The sequence below is a fragment of the Micropterus dolomieu genome, linkage group LG01 (genome assembly GCF_021292245.1).
Source record: "Micropterus dolomieu isolate WLL.071019.BEF.003 ecotype Adirondacks linkage group LG01, ASM2129224v1, whole genome shotgun sequence".
Classification (NCBI taxonomy): domain Eukaryota; kingdom Metazoa; phylum Chordata; class Actinopteri; order Centrarchiformes; family Centrarchidae; genus Micropterus; species Micropterus dolomieu.
Window position 1 is genome coordinate 783744 of NC_060150.1, and position 19118 is coordinate 802861.

General features: G+C 39.3%; 3 protein-coding genes across 5 annotated transcripts in view; all 3 read left to right on the forward strand.

Moving 5' to 3' along the window:
- Positions 1-6: 6 nt before the first annotated feature.
- Positions 7-7005, forward strand: LOC123971829 (zinc finger protein 135-like). Its single transcript, XM_046050846.1, has 2 exons — positions 7-242; positions 5336-7005. Exons 1-2 carry the CDS (start codon positions 71-73, stop codon positions 6595-6597), a joined length of 1434 nt encoding a protein of 477 aa, XP_045906802.1. The 5' UTR covers positions 7-70; the 3' UTR covers positions 6598-7005.
- A 2923-nt stretch (positions 7006-9928) lies between these two features.
- On the forward strand, positions 9929-16399 carry LOC123971904 (zinc finger protein OZF-like). 2 transcript variants are annotated; one of them, XR_006825327.1, is made up of 3 exons: positions 9933-10355; positions 10714-10756; positions 12209-12342. XR_006825327.1 is itself a non-coding variant. In XM_046050972.1 (2 exons), exons 1-2 carry the CDS (start codon positions 10280-10282, stop codon positions 13456-13458), a joined length of 1326 nt encoding a protein of 441 aa, XP_045906928.1. In that variant the 5' UTR covers positions 9929-10279; the 3' UTR covers positions 13459-16399. The 2 variants fall into 2 exon arrangements, 1 of the variants encoding a protein (XP_045906928.1); XM_046050972.1 differs by lacking the exon at positions 10714-10756 and having other exon boundaries at positions 9929-10355; positions 12209-16399.
- A 1429-nt stretch (positions 16400-17828) lies between these two features.
- The window catches only part of LOC123971657 (gastrula zinc finger protein XlCGF57.1-like), a 6765-nt gene continuing 5475 nt past the window's right edge, over positions 17829-19118 (forward strand). The window contains exon 1 of one of the 2 annotated variants that reach the window (XM_046050629.1): positions 17829-18251. In XM_046050629.1, the coding sequence (XP_045906585.1) occupies positions 18080-18251 (172 nt within the window). In that variant the 5' untranslated portion in view covers positions 17829-18079. The remainder of the gene's footprint in view (positions 18252-19118) is intronic. The other variant, XM_046050637.1, reaches the window with a different exon arrangement.

Here is a 19118-nt window from a genome sequence, read left to right on the forward strand (position 1 = left end):
CCGAACGTGAGTTATCAACACAGCGCGTGAGCTGTAACGGAGTGTGTCTGGAGGAAAAGCTGCTGTAAACATGTCTAAAGTCCAAACGCTGAGAGCTTTTGTCCAGCAGCGACTAAGTGCGGCTGCTGAAGAGATATTTGAGCTGTTTGAAAGAACGATAGCAGAGTACGAGGAGGAACTTTGTGGACAACGCAAACTACTGGACGCTGTTTTCAAGCCTGAAGTCCGGTTACACAGAGCAGGTTTGTGCACTTTACTGCTTATTCTCACTGTAAACTGCCTTTACTGCAGTAAAAGTACTAATACCACTCTGTGAAAATACTCCACTGCGAGTAAAAGTCCTGCATTCAAATCCTGATATGGGAATTATTTTCGTACTGATCATTATTCAAATATAGAAAATCCAGTTAATACTAGTTTATGCTGTAATAAAGGTTTATTCTGAACACTGTTCAGTTGCTCTTGAAAATTTGCTCCACTTTCATCTACAGTAGTGAAATTATGAAACCATCAGAAATAATTATCTGATGATATAATAATTTATTTTAGGGCCTACTTTGGTGTAAATGTCATTATATTTACGCACTTTTAATTAAGTAAAGAAACCATTAAAACAAATAAAATTACTACCATTTTAACTCCAGAGCTGAGTACAAATGGTTTAGTTACATTGATTATTATTCCCATCGTACCATATTCAGTGAAACATTTAACCCTAAGAATATATAAGATGTACCTTAAGCATCGTGATCGCAGGGCTCTACGCTAACCTTTTTCCCAAGGAGAACACAAAGACATTTAGGAGCACAGTGAAAAATGTTCCAAGTAACACAGAGTTTAACAAACTGTTTATTTTATACATATTTATACTACGTGTGTGCTCGTTCTCCTTGTGTTCAACTATGGTGTGAAACCATTGGAGGACTTGAAGTGAAGACCCTGGTATCTGTACACCTCGGCCTTAATATTTTGTTAAAGCTTTTTAAAATATGAAACAAATGTTTTGAAAATTTGAGACATTGAAAAAAGCTTTTAAAATACTGATCAGTCATCACAAAAACTTTTGAACCAGAGACGGATTCACGATCCACCACCAGCAACCACACAAGCCACAGCTAATGTAAAAATACAACTGAACAGAACTACAGTAAGTTTAGTAAAACAGAACGAGGGGAACGTGTTGCTCTCAGGAGGATAGAAGGAGCTCATACTGGCTTCATCTTTCCACTGCAGAGGCTCCTTCGCACAGCGTGGAGGAGAAACTAGTTTTAATGGGTGTAATATTATAATAGTATAGATAAAAAGTTCAATTTCAATCTAATAGCATACTGTTAGTATGTTAATATATAAATGATTTATTTTTACTATATGTAGGCTATTGCCCTTTTTATGTAATAGTAAACTATACAGCTCACCACTGGTATAAAATTAATTCCTGTTGGACAAAACAGCAGTTTCATGTTTTCAGTCATTAAATACTTGTGCAAAAAAATGGCCAACTTAATTTGTTAATGCTGCTGTCTCATCAACAATCAGAAATTAACTATTCATGCAGGAAGAGGTCAACATTTGAAAGTTTACTGTAGGATGCCATTTTTATGTCCCGCCCCATCCAGGCTGTGATTGGTCAGTTGACGTGAAGCGAAATTAACGAGCAAATCGATTTTATGAAAAGTTGAACATGTTTCAACAAAAGGTACCTGATGAAGCTAAATATCCAGCTAGCCAAACCCAAAACCTCCTTATCTTCTCCTGCTGTCTTCTGTCTCGCCGCTCCAGCTGCTGCATCTCGGTCTTTTGTAACGAGCTGCTCAATCGGACACCGAGCGACACGCCCACCAGGATCTTTCTCAGTGCTCCTGTGGCTAGCTGGCTTTTTTTTCTTACCAGAGTTTCAACAACTCTCATTTGACTGACACCAGCTTAGCGTCGGGGTGTTTTGAACAATTAGCGGCGCGGTGGGCAGGGTGGGGGGGGATTATTGTAGTTACTCGCACATTGTGCTCGTGAATAATTTTTCCCAGTTCGCATCTATCGATTTTTAGGGGCATATTCGAGCCAAATAGTCGCACTGTAGAGCCCAGCAGTAGTCTATTGGTGTAAATCTGAAAATGTTTATTCTCTTTTCAAAGACAAAAAATAATTGTAACTCATTTATTTGCTCAACCCCTCAGCCTGTTTTTATTTTCTATTTAACTCTTCTAACCCTGATTGGACACTGCACTGTAACTTTTACTGTGCTGTTTTACCCTGTTTTTTGTTGTTGTGTTGTTTTTTTAATCCTGTTTTTATTTTTTATTACACCCTTTTCAAAATTAGATTTTCATGTTTTTATGTTTAGCACTTTGAATTGTCTTGTGGTTGAAATGTGCTGCACAAATAAACTTGCCTTGCCTCGATCCTGATTTCTGTTGATCTGGTTGTATGAACATAGCCTCTCTATGAATTTAAACTTTATACCTGACCTGTCTTCTGCGCAGAGCCGCTGTCAGTGCGCCATGGTTTAAATATCTGCTAAAGAGTCATGGTTCAGTAATTACTATTCCAGAAATAATCCCATTACGCCAGTCACCTTAATTACAATAAGTTTTTATTTTGTTCCAGGTCTAAATCGGCTACAGTTCATCATGTTAAATAATTAATAAGTTGACGGCTACAGAGACATTAATTTGGGTGATTGAACCGGTATTGGTTCTTAAATTCAACAGTATTGGACTTGGGCATCGGTCGTCCAGGGGTCTATTCAACAGAACAATTCTGGAGAGGGTGTTGACAATCTGATGTTATTTAAGATTGCTACAGAGGTAGCACAGATGAGCAGTTATTCTTATAGAGGTTGTAGACTAAGACATCAGCCCCTGATCCAATCACGTGTGACTTCACTATAATCTGTCTATAATGAGCAGCTCTGATTTGTCCGTGGTAACTCAGTATCTTTATTTCATGTACTCTACAGATATTAATACTTTGGTAATCCTGATTAACCTACAACAGCATTAAAATCAACAGCTTTTCTCTGAATGAAACTTTCTTCTCTTACTCATGTGTCCTGTACTATACAGCTGTTTCTGTTATGACAACAAACTGAAAGATACAGGGTGTCTGGGAATCAGAATTCTGTTTTGCCTCAATGACGTTTCTGTATCCAGTACAAGCTGACATGAGGGAGACCCCAGAGCTGTTTAAATAAAATTATTTAACAGTTCTGGGAGAACTTATACAATGAAATATAGCTCTACTTATTAAACGGGACCTAACACAGCCTGGCAATAGCTGTGTATTAATGTTACAACGCTAATGTTAGCTGCCGATCAAGTTAAGCTAACGGAAGCTAACGGTAGCTAACTTAAGCTACTCGGACAAACTACATAGTGCCCCGGATATAAATGAGGTCCGCTTGGGGTCTTTATTAAATATTTCTGCTTTTATTTCATATTTACTTTGGCTTAAGCACCCATGTTTGCTTAACATTTGCACAACATTTGCTTACATTAATTCACCGAAAACTAGTATCCATAAACACTACGGCATGCAGCCAATCATAATCTGCCACCTCATCATACAAACGTACAGCCAATCACGTTATGTGACGTTACCAGCAGGCGCAGGCCCCTCGAGCAGAACTGGTACCTACACCGCTACCCAGTAATCAGCTGTACTTCAGTTCATAGTACTATTATTTAAAATAAAATTCATAAAGTTTATTTTAAAACTGCATTATGTCATGTTATCTTGGATCAGTTCTCATATCTACAGAAAACAAATGAAAAGGAAAATATTTTTTTATCTAATGCGATTCTGAACTTTGGTCAGACTCTAGTATCCAGTCGTGGAAAGTACATTTACTCCTAAACTGTACTTGACATCAGGACGGCTACTTTATACTTCCTTTCCACCTCAAAAATGTGTGAAGTTTTTACATTTATGTCATAATTTTGCAGATTCAGGTAATCAATACAGATCATAGTCAGCAAATACCTGATTAGGTATTATTACAGATAAAGATAAAACTTTAATGATCCTCTGGGGGAAGACACTGGAGAATTGCACAAGCTCTGCCTTTACCATCTGTAAGAGTAAAGTGACGAACATATAAATGTCTCAGTAATCCTAATCAAATCATAAGACACGGTATACGGACCAGTCTGCATAATGAGTACTTTAGGTATGTTTACATGCTAGTGTTTTGGTACCTTTTTTACCTGAAGTTTTAAATGCAATACTTCAACTTGTAATAAAGTAGTTTTCCCTTTCATATTATTTTTACTTCAACTAAGAATCTGAGAACTTTTATCTCTGTTTTCCAATAATTGTGTATTTCTTATCAGAGTCAATCAATCAGTGGGATCAATGCAACGTCTTGATGTTGAGGCAGACTCTAAGATATCAGAATTAAACAGATTGGTCACAGATTGGTTTGAGTTTGTTAAACAGCTGCAGAGTCCAAAGTGGCACTGTCCAAGCCGAGACGGTTTTGAGGACAGGTACCAAATTTCAAACAACCATTAGTTAAGACACATGTGGATTCTGGTGCTCGGTTCGTACCTTGCTGCATATTTCAGCTCCTGATTAAACTGCAGTGAGCATGTTACAGTCCATCAAAGTGTATCTGGCCGGACCTGCCATGCCGCCCTAACGTCAGGTCATTTGTCACGCAGTACGTCGACAAAACATGAAGAAGAGAGTCCTTCTGTTTCCAGTTCTGGACCATGGCGGACCGCAGCAAACGCTCCAAATTTTAAATAAAATTTGTAGTGGCAGTCAGTTCCTTCAAGGATGGCAGCTCTGTCCTGGTTATGCACTGAGCAGTTATTCCCACCCTCTGTAAAGCCTTATGGCTGAGGGCAGTGCAACTGCCATACCAGGCGTTAATGCAGCCAGTCAGGATGGTGTTGCACCTGCAGAAAGGTTCAGAGTATCCTGGAGTCCATTTTGAGCTGCTTCATCCTGTGGAGGAAGAAGAGCCGTTGTCTGGCTGTCTTTGTGAGGGTGTCAGTGTGGTGAGTCCAGGTCAGGTTCTTGCTGATGTGGACCCAGAGGAACCTAAAGCAGCTGGATGTCTCCACCGTAGTCCCGTGTATTCTGATGTGTCCTACCTGTTCTTCCTGTTTTCCACTATCAGATGCCTTGTTTTGTATTTTGAGCTTTACAGTAAAGACATTGAACCTGTTAAAATGGTCTTTTATTATAATCAGAGCTTATTAGTTCCAGATATGTTGTACAAAATTTGCATAATTTTTCCACTCATTTAGGAAAGTAGTGGTGTCTGTGGTTTAAATGTTAACAGGAAGTTACAGTTTTCCAATACGTGTTTGTATATTGTTTTTCTCCACAGGCAAGCTGAAAGCAGTGGTTCCTCTTGAGCAGCAGGAGTGGAGCCCCAGTCTGGACCAGGAGGACCCACCAGAGACTCCACACAATAAGGAGGGGTGCAGTCCGAGTCTGGACCAGGAGGACCCACAAGAGCACATACATATTAACGAGGAGTGGAGCCCCAGTCTGAACCAGGAGGACCCACCAGAGCCCCCACACATTAAAGAGGAACAGGAGGAACTCTGGACCTGTCAGGAGGGAGAGCAGCTTCGAGGGCTGGAAGAGGCTGATATCACCAGGTTCACATTCACTCGTGTTGTGAAGAGCGAAGAAGATGATGAAGAAGAGAAACCTCAGTCCTCACAGCTTCATCAAAGACTCACTGATCAAATGGAAACAGAAGCTGATGGAGAGGACTGTGGAGGACCAGAACCAGCCAGGAACTCAGATCTATATAGACCTTCACGACCAGCTACTCAGGAAAAGACGTCTCACCCCTCTGAACCTGAGACTGATAACAGTTGTGATTTGGAAGAAACCAGGGAACCTCAGTCAGGTTCCAACCTTCTGAAATATAACAGTAGATGTAACACTGGTGAGAAACTGTTTAGCTGCTCTGAGTGTGGTAAACCATTTCGCTATAACTCAAAGCTAAAGAGACACATGAGAATTCATACAGGAGAGAAACCTTTCAGTTGTTCTGTATGTGGTAGACGATTTGCACAAAGTTCAAATTTGACCTCACACTTGAGAGTTCATACAGGAGAAAAACCTTTCACATGCTCAGTTTGTAAAGCAAGTTTCAGTCTCAGACGCAATTTGTCCACCCACATGAGAATACATACTGTGGAGAAACCGTTCATTAGTTCAGTATGTGGTAAAACATTTGCACAAAAGGTATATCTGAGACAACACTTGGGTGTCCACACAGAGGGAAAACCCTTCAGTTATTTTGTCTGTGGTACAAGATCCACTCAAAGCTCAACTTTGACCTCACACTTAAGAGTTCATACAGGAGACAAACCGTTCAGCTGCTCAGTCTGTAAAGCAAGTTTCAGTCGCAGAAGTAATTTGTCCACACACATGAGAATGCATACTGGGGAGAAGCCCTTTTGTTGTTCAGTATGTGGTAAAGCATTTACACGAAGTGCAACTCTGAGAGAACACTTGACTGTCCACATGGGAGAGAAACCCTTTAGTTGCAGCAATTGCGATAAACGATTCTCTCTGCGCCGTTATTTCAAAAAGCACAAGTGTGCTGGTGAGAGCAGCAGACGTAAATGAAGCACGGGTTCAGATTTTTCAAGCCTGTAATTTGGAAGAAGCAAGTAAGTAGATGGCGATAACTTGCTGTTAACAAAGAGGTTTCTCTGCAGCTCCTTCTAGTCTGTCAAGTTTTCTTTTCATCAAATCTTCCAGTGAATAAAGAACATTTTTACTTGTTTCAGGTGTTGTCTAAAATCAAGTGTTATTTTTCTTGATTTCTCTTCATTTATGATGTGAATCTAGAAAGAGGACAGACTGATGCTGATTGATGTCTGAGTTTCTCATTCTTTTTAACCATCACTCAGTATTTTGAATGCCAGATATTGAGTCTATATAGTGACTGTGCTGCTGTAAACTTTACTGCTGTTGTGGAAGCAGCGTTGTGTTAAACTTTGAAAAATGAAATTCTAATCGTGAATTTAAAAACAACCAGGCAGCTAATATGCACTTTTAAATATTTATTTTTCACATATCGTCATCCCAATATTGCAGATTCTCCTCACATCATGCAGGCCTATTATGGATTGATAAGACATTTATAGATCTGTAGCATTTATTGTAAATCATCATTATGACGGAAGTGAAGTTAAATATTTGCCAATATTTTGGAGCCTACAACAAGCAGTTTCTGGCTGTTTCGTGTTTCTCTAGGTCGTAGTCCACCATGATCATTTTCATAAACTCATCTAATTGTATCTGTAGTGACATAATAAATAGGTGAATGAAAAAACTTGTGTAGCAAACGTTTGTGTGACTGCTATGAGCTTTTGTTGATGAGGGAGAAGAAATCAAAGGACAATAACTCCGGTGCGGTTGCATCAATTTGAATGTCCCATTGGGAGTCTTACAGTGTTATAGTAGTAGCCTACTCTCCTCCTCACATAGTCTTTGCACCGTTTATTGTCTTTGTGAAGAAACTAATGAGGCTTCAAACAGCTGGAGGCCCCCTCTCCCATACTGTCTCCACATCAGTCCACATAAGTTAAGTTCCCGGGGCCCGAAACTAGACCAAAGTCTAGTAAGGCAAGGTCTTGTAAAGCTGACTTCACTTTTTGAAAATGAATTAAAGTCAATGTCAGGATCTGCAGAGGATCTGCACCCACCTGCATTTCGCAGCTCCCTACAATATTAATGTTTACTAGTTCATAAAGCTGGGTTTAAAACCCCAGGATCTAACACATTATCAGCATACAACAATTACTTTTTTTGAAAAACAGCCTTGACATACTAACCTCACTAAGTTACCATTGCTTAATAAAATATTTTGCTGTTATTTTTCATAAATGTTGCAAAATCAGTGCTTTATTTTTCACTCAAAACATTCACACAGAATTCACATGACTGCTCATTTGTACCTAGTGGAGACCGCAGGCTGTCTAAGGCTGTGCACTTTGTTCCCCATGCTGAACTTCCTGATACTGACTGCAGACCTACTTATCCAGCATATTTGTCGCTCCAATGGTATCCCTCAGGATATTGTGTCAGACGGAGGTCCGTAGCTTTTGTCATAAGTCTGGAAGGCTTTCTGCTAGGCGGCTGGGGCGACAGTCAACCTCTCATAAGGGTATCATCCTCAAACCAACAGGCAGACGGAGCAGGCCAACCAGGATTTGGAGTCAGCTTACCAGTGCATTTCAGCGCATCACTCCTCCTGGAATGGCCAAATGTCTTGGGTAGAATATGCCAACAACTACCTCTCCTGTGCGGCCACAGGTTTTAAACCATTTATGTTCATGGGATACCAACGTCCTCTCTTTCCAGACCAAGACCATGTAAATGTTGAATTTCACCACCTTACTAAGTGACAACAAAAGTAAACTGACAGAGACCTCTAAATTCAATCACAAAACACACAGCAATGTTAACAATAAAGTTAGTAGGTCATAATTACGTGAAGACATGACGACATATACTGAGTGCACATTTACTGGTTAAATAAACATTTCTGTGGAAAAGGGGCTATTTGTTGCAAAGGTTAGTCAGTTACAAATTATTTCTCTACAAACGAGTCATATACTGTTGTACATTAAAGCCCCTGCATTACTCTCTTCAAACTGACATTGGGTTCATCATTACAAACGCACTCAGCGCTGCCAAGCTTTGTTCAAAGCCACAACATTTATTTTAGAGCCTAATACAGATCCCAGGTTTCAGAACATAACAAATATTGTTCACTGTTCAGTTTGTTCAAAATATGTAGTTTAATTAAATTTCCATTATGTTGTTATACTGAGAACATTAAATACATTCTTCCAATTTTATAGATTATCTTCACTTGCGTGACATAATTGGAAGGCTTGCTGTGTATAATACACACTGGAGTGTATAGAGAGAAGACAGATCTGAGACATTTCCTCAGAATTGTGAGAGGAGCTGTGCCATGTTTCAGTCTTACACAATATCACAGACAGACAACTCCTAATAGTGTTCACAGTATAAATAGTACAGAGGTAAGTGATCCTTTGGACCAAATAAACTACATCATGACATTTCTTATGTCTGTGTTTTTAATTAAACATACCTCAAAACTGTTTTACCTGAACTCCAGCAGCGTGTCTACACCCCTACCAGGGGAAGTAATATCTGAATCAATTTAAGAAATAACATATGCATATTGCGACCTGTCCAGGGTGTACCCCGCCTTTCGCCCAATGTAAGCTGGGATTAGCTCCAGCCCGCTGCGACCCTGTACAAAGAATAAGCGGTTGAGGATGGATGGATGGATGGATGGAAGGATGGATGGATGGATCTTCAGATCAAACGGAGCATCTGGATATTTGGGAAAGAAAATGGCTCACTCATTGGCTACTTCCATACACATTTTATGTAATTTACTTTTTGTCATATATCAATTATTATTATTAAATAATAGTTACAATAATAATTATTACTTTATTTAATAGAAATCTTGATGTCATGTATACCCTTATCCCCAACAGTATGTTGAGAGAGTTGTTGTTTACTGTTATCAATCGTCATTCTAGATTTGTGTGTGTGTTTTTATTGCAGTTGTTTTGTTGCAGCAACAAACCTCCAAGTTACTACAGAGACATATCCCTCTGCCTGGCTCAGCAAGGAAACAGTCTGTGGAAACATAAAGGGAATTTTGTTGAAAAGAGACTAACTTCGAAAGAGCCCAATAATATGACTTCTTTATTTAGTCCTGATGCTACACAATCCGGTCCAGCAGGTGGCAGCATGCACCTTTAATGTTGCTCCGTAGTCTGCTCACAAAACCAAACAAGAAGAAGAAGAAGAAGAGCTGTACTTCCGGTGGCTAACATGCTAACTTTCCCCGTTACATTACTACAAGGTCCACTCGAGTGCAGCAGCAGAGCCTGCATGTGAGGATAAACGTGTTTAAGTGGACTCTGTTTAAACTTTCGGGATGTTTCACCTCAGACTCATCTCCTGTTAGCCAAGAATGCTAAAGGAAGTTAGCTTGTCAGCAGGAAATAGCCGGAGCCGGAGCTCGGCCTCACAGTCGGAGCAGCTTCCATAGAGACCAAACTGTATTTTTCACGGAGCCCAAATGTCCAAATGTCCAGATAGAGCTGTCTGAATAGACTCTGTGCTGTTCCCTTTATCTGAACATGTTTAACATCTGAATTATCTCCCGGTGTCCTACGAAGCTAATGCAGTTAGCTTAGCTTGCTAGCTGGAAACAGTCTGGAGGAAAAGCTGCTGTGAATTAGTAAAAATGTCTAAAGTGGAGAACGAGGAGGAACTTTGTGGACAACGCAAACTACTGGACGCTGTTTTCAAGCCTGAAGCAGGTTTGTACACTTTACTGCTTATTCTCACTGTAAACTGCCTTTACTGCAGTAAAAGTACTAATACCACTCTGTGAAAATACTATTGGTGAGACTTCAGCCAAAGTGAGTTCCAGCAGATGATAAAGACTTCTGGTTAAATAACATTCAGTTAGTTGCATTTAGATTCCAAAAACAGTGCACAAAAGAAATCCTATATTTTATCTAGATTTACCAGTGTGACAGTTTAAGTGGTAGCTAAATTAACTGGTCTTCAGGATCCTTTGACTGCAAACCAGGAAATACGTTCCAATAACTTTGTTAATTTTACTTAATGTATCGTCACGTAGATAAGCATCTTATCCTGCCTGTTGATTCACAGGGATCCTGCACATTAATTCAAAGCGAGAACTGGACATGATCAGGTAGGTGACTGCGTCGATGCCTGTCAAAACGCTACAAACGTCAATAAATCATCCAGATGTTCATGTTGTTGGTCTGATTTGTGCCACAGTCGGTTTTAATGTGTTTGTAGTTATATACATAAGTGAAACAGTCTGAGGTGTTTATCGCTCAGCTGGAATGCAGAGTGGAGATCGCTGTCAGCTGATAAGCATCACACCATCACCACATTTATATTCCACACTCTCTGCTATCAACAACATTATACTACCAGTCTTACATTTGTTAATTATCTGACGTCAAGGTGATCTGAGAACAGTTTATACTGTCATACAACCTGTAAGTGAAACAGTCTGGATGTTTACAATCCGCCCGAACTCAGCGTGGAGTATGTGGCAACGGTACTGTATGCTCAAATGAACTACAACGGCTGTATCTACCGTCGCTCATGTCTCATATCACTCACTCATTTGGCAGACAGACTCAGAAGTTGGAAGCAGGGGTGTAGAAACTTAAATCAGCTGGGAATATTGTATACCATGGAAGGTATGGTCTGTGTGGGTGTGTGAGTAGGGTGAACAGTGATGAATGCATGTAAAATGTGAGTGAACAGAGTTTCAGAATAACTGGCTGGTTTTGCTACCTGTCACCATTTAGACCCACCAAAATCAAACACTAACTGTGAGGTTGAGTAGGGCCACTGCCGACACCGAACTCCCCTCTGATACATAAACTCAGTGGGCAGTTTCACTCTCTTTTTATCACTGGGTATGCATTTGCTCAATCTGCAACAACATGGCACTTTGAAGATGTCCCATGAACCCAAATCGCTCCTTCACATGTGCCTTACCATCAGTTGCTATTTGTTGGTAGTTTTCAGATTAGGCAGTCTGTTCTGTGAAGAGGCCACTTGGAGGGATCATGCGCATTCTTGGCACAGAGTGGGAAATGATCCATTACACAACCTCTGTATGGTTTCAGCGAAGGCTTTTAGTGCAGTGATTCAGTGACTCTACCAATATTTGACAATTAAAAACCAACTCCAAACCAAAGTGAAAATCGGTGTGACGAGACTAGATCCTATTTTAACACGTTTTTTAAGAAATCCTAAATGCCGAATCATATGAAAATTTTGAGCATTTAAAACTTAATTTCCTGCATTCTGTTTAATTTTTCGGAATCAATTTATGGTGGAAATGGTTTTATTTATGTCAAGGGGCACACAAAATTCAGGTGACAATTCGATAATCTAAAACTACAACAGAATATAATTCAGTGCAGTCTGTCATTCTGTGTTGCTCTCAGATATGTTTCAACTTTTATATCAACAACCCGCACACACCAGCTGTCTCTTGATTTAAGTTAAAATGTTTCAACATTAGTCACAATGTAAAGACAGATAAGCGGTATGAAAACCTTACAGCAAGAAGAAATTTATTTTTTTATAAAACGTGTATGCATTTCATTCTCTACAGATGTCCAGCTGCTGTTGGTAAGAACAGAAGAGGTTCCCCCTGAGCAGCAGGAGTGGAGCCCCACTCTGGACCAGGAGGACCCACCAGAGCCCCAACACATTAAAGAGGAACAGGAGGAACTCTGGACCAGTCGGGAGGGAGAGCAGCTTCAAGGACTGGAGGAGGCTGATATCACCAAGTTCACATTCACTCCAGTTCTTGTGAAGAGTGAAGAAGACGATGAAGAGACACCTCAGTCCTCACAGCTTCATCAAAGACTAACTGAACAGGAGAAAACAGAATCTGATGGAGAGGACTGTGGAGGACTAGAACCAGCCAGGAACTCTGAAGTAGATGGACATCTACAACAGGCCACTGACAAGACTTCACACTCTGAACCTGAGACTGATGACAGTTGTGATTGGGAGGAGACCAGGGAACCTGGCCAGGTGAAGTCATGTTCAGACCCTCTGCAAAATAACGGTGGATGTACCACTGGTGAGAAATCATTTAGCTGCTCTGAGTGTGGTAAATTATTCAGCCAAAACTCAAATCTGAAGAGACATATGAGAATTCACACAGGAGAGAAAGCATATAGTTGTTCATTTTGTGGTAAAGGATTTATACGAAGTTCAAATTTGACCACACACCTAATAGTTCATACAGGAGAAAAACCTTTCAGCTGCTCAGTTTGTAAAACAAGTTTTGGTGACAGAAGCTCTTTGTCCAGACACAAGAGAATCCACACAGGGGAGAAACCATTTATTTGCTCTATCTGTGGTAAAAGATTTGCAGAAAGCTCTAATTTGACCTCACACTTAAGAGTTCATACAGGAGAAAAACCTTTCAGCTGCTCAATTTGTAAAACAAGTTTCCGTGACAGAAGCTCTTTGTCCACACACATGAGAATACATACTGGGGAGAAACCATTTAGTTGTTCAGATTGTGGTAGAAGATTTGCGAGAAATACACTTTTGAGACAACACTCAACTGTCCACACAGGGGAGAAACGCTTACATTGTTTTGTTTGTGGTAAAAGATTTGCTGAAAGCTCAAATTTGACCTCACACTTGAGAGTTCATACAGGAGAAAAACCTTTCAGCTGCTCAGTTTGTAAAGCAAGTTTCAGTCAAAGAAGTGCTTTGTCCAGACACGTGAGAATCCACACGGGCGAGAAACCATTTAGTTGCAGTGTTTGTAATAAAAAATTCCCTCGGCTCGATTACCTCAAATCACACAACTGTGCTGTTGAGAGCAGGGAAAGTAAATAAAGCTGCAGAGAAGCCTTGTGATCATTTTAATTAAGGTTTTATTAGTGTCACAATATTTGGTTGTTTTCAGGGTGCGTTTTGGTATTACTTATTCATTGATTTAAAATGGATTAAAATTGTCTTAGTGCTGTACAGGTGACGTAAAATACTGTGTTCAACGTTTTTTAAAATATAGTTTATAAATGAAATGACTTGACTTACCTCCCAACAACAGTTTATTTCTAATTGAATTGGCTTGAGCTCCTTATGTGTAAAACCTGAACAGTTGATTCTGAAACTGCTCATACTGTAATAATATATCTTCATTTGTATAGCGTGTTTCAGTACCAAAAAAATGCTTTACAGCAACCAATGTCAAACATAGACACACGGTATCGCACACAGTGTGGTGTGCAACGAATCACGTAGTGGTTTGGATAAAGTAAATAAAACATAAATCAGTCAATAAACAAATAACGGAGGAATACATTACACAGCACACATTGAAAGCTGTTTTGCATAAATGAGTCTTCAGAAGTGAGATGGAACCAGGAGCAGACTCTGATCTCCTCTGGTAGACTGATCCAGAGTGGAGGGGCCCTGATAGCCGAGGCCCTGTCTCCTTTGATTTTTAACCTAGACCTTGGAATAGTTGGCAATGTCCTACCAGAGGATAAAAGCTCAAAGATTTGAAAGTGCTGGCCCATGTCTGGCCTTAAAAGTAAAAAAGTCAATCCTTAAAGATTGAAGATGAAATTTTTACACAAGGTAAACGTCAAGCTGCAGCATTTTGGTGGTGAATTGATTTAGGTATACTAAATTATAATTTATTATTTAGAAAACCTGATAGATACAAGTTACATGATCCAACTGTAAATAATCATTATGCAGAAAGTAAAGTACTTGCAAATTTTTTGGAATCTAAAACAAGCAGTTTCTGGCATTTTCATGTTTTTCTAATGAAGAGAAAAAGGTCGTCGTCCACCCTGATGATTATGTTCATCTAATTTTATCTATAGTGACATAATAAATGGGTGAATAAAAAAATAATGTAGGATCATGTGGATCTAATAACCAGTGTCCAAAATAATGACATGCCAACAATAAACGGATGGCAAAAGAAAGAGCAAAAGCTCTGAGAAAGTCCAGTTATGAGAGAAATATGACCCCTGGGAAGGTTCCTGTCTTTTTATTAGACTGAACAAACGCTTACATGTTCACGTTTCATAATGCAGATAGTCACAGCATAGTATGACAAAATATAGCACTGTTTTTCAAATTATAATTCACACTGTTTAGTTGCTCTCAGCTGTCTGTGAGTCTTCTTAGTATACTGAATTGTTGGTCCCATATCTCGATGTGTGCTATTTCTAAAGCTCACTTCTGCTCATATAATACACATAGAAATCTATACTTTAATGTGTTTATTCTCCTACAAGCACTGCAGTAATACATCTTTTGACTGGTACAATGACGTTTACTCTGATGTCCACTGGATGGCAGCAATATCTCAATGAACTACATGCAAAAACAGGGAAAACCAACTGTTCCACTTTTTATGAACTTTTCTGCTGATGTTTGTTGTTTATTAGTTTATGTGCGAGGAACAGTTTCAGAAACTTCAGGACTTAATAAGAGACACTATTAACCACTTTTAAACGTGACTTATTAAGACTAATAGTTCAATAAAATGCAGAAAGACAATTATTTTAGACTGTAATGTTTTAAAGGATTTATTCAGGGCTGGATTCACAGTTATTAAAAGAAGTTTAATAGATAGGACAGTGGCAAGAAACGAGGGAGAGCAGTTGGGTGACAGGTTGGATTCAAACAGGGTCGCTGCAGCAAGGGCTCAGCCTTGTACATGGGCTACCAGGTGAGCTAAACCTCGCCCCTGCCTTCAGCGTCTTTGTAAAAGACAATTGCAGTGAATGCAACAGAAGATTAGATGTGGAGTTCTAGGTACTTTTAAGTTCCTCTCAAAATGTGTCCAGTTCACCACCTGAAGACAAAAGAATAGAAGGGTTAATGTCTAAAACATAGATTCTGATTTTTCTTATGTGAAATTTTCTGATACCAGTGTTTCCTCAGATGATGCTATCTCACTGCACACTGCTTTAATTCACCTTGAAAAGAAAAATACCTATGTCAAAATGAAGTTTATTGATTGTAGCTGTAATTTTAATACAGCTGTTCCATCCAAACTGCTGTTAAAACTCAGAGGTCTTGGTTCTGTAATTGGCTATTTGACTTCCTGACAGGCTGAGTAGGTAAAACATACTTGTCTGAATTACTCCTTACTCCTTTTCACTCACAACTGTGTCGCCAAATATAACAACAGCGTCATAAAATTTGCATATGACACCATATTGATTGGACTAACAGTGATGAGAGGGCCTCTGAGGGAAGCGGACGTTCTATCCATATGGTACATCCTTCTAAATGTCAATAAGACAAAGAAAATCATTGTTGACTTCAGGAGGATCAGGAAATCACACCAACTGCATCCTCAAGAAGGTGCAGCAGAGATTGTACTTTCTGAGGCACCTTTTTAGTATGAGTACCAAGGCTCTTGTGAACAACTATTGCTGCACCACAGATAGTATTCTGACAGGCTGCATCACTGTGTTGTTTGGCGACCTGACTGCTCAGGACCACAGACAGCAGGAAAAAGGATTGTCAGAGAACTATCACAACTCCACGATATTCACTCCATCTGCTGCAAAAACAAAGCCCTAAACATCTTTAAGGACACCAGCCTCCCTGCTCATGCTCTTTTGTTCACTCGTCCCATCCAATAAACGTTACCAGAGCATCAGATCACAGAAAAACCGACTCAGTAACTGCTTCTTTTCGCAGGCAGTCAGGTTGCTAAATAGCTGACGCACCACACACGTTTTGTAAAACATGAATTGCTATTGTGTAATGTTATTGTATGTTGTATTAAATATTGTGTGTTGTATATTGGTCACTTCACACTTTGTAAATATTTAATGTTATTGGGTATGTATATAGTGTCAGAGCCAGAGTTCAAACATTTCATTGTATTCTTAAACACATGATAATAAAAAGTTGAACCATGAACCTATTACATTACACTTCAGGTCATTTTAGCAGTGGAACCTCGTCTTAAATTCGAACTTTGGCCCAAACACACACAGAATATTTCTGGATGTTCCAGTGCATTTTTTAGATGCGGAGCCTCTCTATGTCTCTCACAGGATACCATTCGCTCTAAAAGATTGGTGTAGACTGAACTCTGCATGGCTCCTCTGCCTCGTGTTGGGTTGGACAGCTTCCTTTACATCAAGGGAGTGATATGCTAATTACATAATAATACCATACTCTTTGTAATATTATTTACAGAGACCCAACAATTCCCACCATGAGCAAGCACTACAGGTAGAAACCTCAAGCAGAACCTAAACTGAGGATGGGCGGCTACGAATGGTCTCTGACATCCTCGCAGCCATCGACATCAACAACAACGAAGACGCATCATCCATCATTCCATTCATGTGGAAAGAAACTGGTACTCCTTTACCCACTAATATCTTCTTTGCGCAGGTTCCCTGTCATTCCATCTCCATTATTGACTCTCGTTCTCCGCAAGAGGGGAAATTCAGAAGTTACAGCAGCGCAAAGACAGAAATAAGTACAATTAAAATGAAGAAATTTACAGAATAAATGGTTATTAGTATTTAAAATTAAAGTAGTATATAAAATTAAAATAAGAATAAAATGGAAACTATACAAGAAACATTTTACTTAAATAACCTTAAACATCTCTTATTAATGCTTCCACCACTCTATTATATTTCCACCCAGCTTATCTGTTTTATTACCATCCTTGTTCTTGTCTTTATTATCGACTATTTTATTCATTTTTATTTGTATTATTTTAATTGTCTGATTTTATTTACCTCAGTGCAGAAATGTTTTAATCCTGTTTCAACCATGTAAAGAACTTTGTAATTTTGTTTTGAAAAGGGCTGTATAAATAAAGTTTATTATTATTATTTTATTTTGTGTTGTACTTAAACTAATACTGCAATACCTACTCAAGCAAAGGGGATGTAAAAGTAATATGATACAGTCAGATATGTATCAACATAACAGTGGACACCAGATTATTATATAGTGTGACTATGTAATTATACTTGTTGAGTTGTCTGTATTAATATGTATATTTATAACATTATTCTTTTGTACTCTTTACATTGTGGTATTTTCTATATTTACTTCAGTAAAGGATCTGGATTCTTATACCGTCCTTAATACTTAACAGAGATGAGCCTGTAAAATAAGGTTTGATAACTTTTATTTTGGAAATCATCAAATTTTAAGCAAGTGTACTTCCGGCGGTTAACATTACTAAGGTAGCGCGTCCGTTACCATGGTTATACACGCGCAGTTCAGCAGCAGAGCCTGCATGTGAGGATCAACGTGTTTAAGTGGACTCTGTTTAAACTTTCGGGATGTTTCACCTCAGACTCATCTCCTGTTAGCCAAGAATGCTAAAGGAAGTTAGCTTGTTAGCAGGAAGTAGCCGGAGCCGGAGCTCGGCCTCACAGTGTGTATTTTATCAGAGTGAGCTGCGTGTCTGTAACGGAGTGTGTCTGGAGGAAAAGCTGCTGTAAACATGTCTAAAGTCCAAACGCTGAGAGCTTTTGTCCAGCAGCGACTAAGTGCGGCTGCTGAAGAGATATTTGAGCTGTTTGAAAGAACGATAGCAGAGTACGAGGAGGAACTTTGTGGACAACGCAAACTACTGGACGCTGTTTTCAAGCCTGAAGTCCGGTTACACAGAGCAGGTTTGTGCACTTTACTGCTTATTCTCGCTATAAACAGCAAATCGAAAATTTGCTCAAACATTTCTAGATTTGAGAAGCTCCACAAGCACCGGCTTGGTTAGCTAGCGAGCCCTCTGGTCCCACAGTCACTCAGACCACTGCAGCCAACACAGCAGACAACTCCAGCAAAAATGGCAAAGGAAAGGCCCAAAACTGTAAGATTTTAATGTTTGTACCGCTGTTATTCTGTCATTACACTGTGGGTAATGTTGTAACATTTTAAATTAAACCAAGAGACATCTGGGTCATGAAGAGAGTTCATGAAACCTAGAATCACTTTGGGAAAAAATATTACATAAACAATATGAAAGGGACTGTCGCTGCTTTATTATAATAATAATGATAATATAATAATCTTTATTTGTAGAGCACTTTTCAAAAACATTGAAAAGACTAAAATACACGTTTAAGATAAATATAAAATTAGTAAAATACAATAAAATTAAAGGGATAAAATAAAGTCAAATAAGATCGGGAAAAGCTCTCCTATAAAAGTATGTTTTAAGAAGGGACTTAAAAGAGTTCACTGACTCAGCCGACCTGATTTCCTCGGGCAGGCTGTTCCAGAGCCTCGGGGCCCTGACAGCAAACGCTCTGTCCCCTTTAGTTTTCAGTCGAGACTCTGGAACAGACAACAGACCTCTGCCCGAGGATCTCAAGGTACGTGCTGGTGTGTACGGGACTAAAAGGTCAGAAATATAACAAGGCGAGAGGCCATGAAGAGCTTTAAAAGTGATCAATAGAATTTTAAAGTCAATTCTAAAACATACTAGGAGCCAGTGTAATGAAGCTAAAATAGGAGTAATGTGGTCATATTTCTTTGTTCTG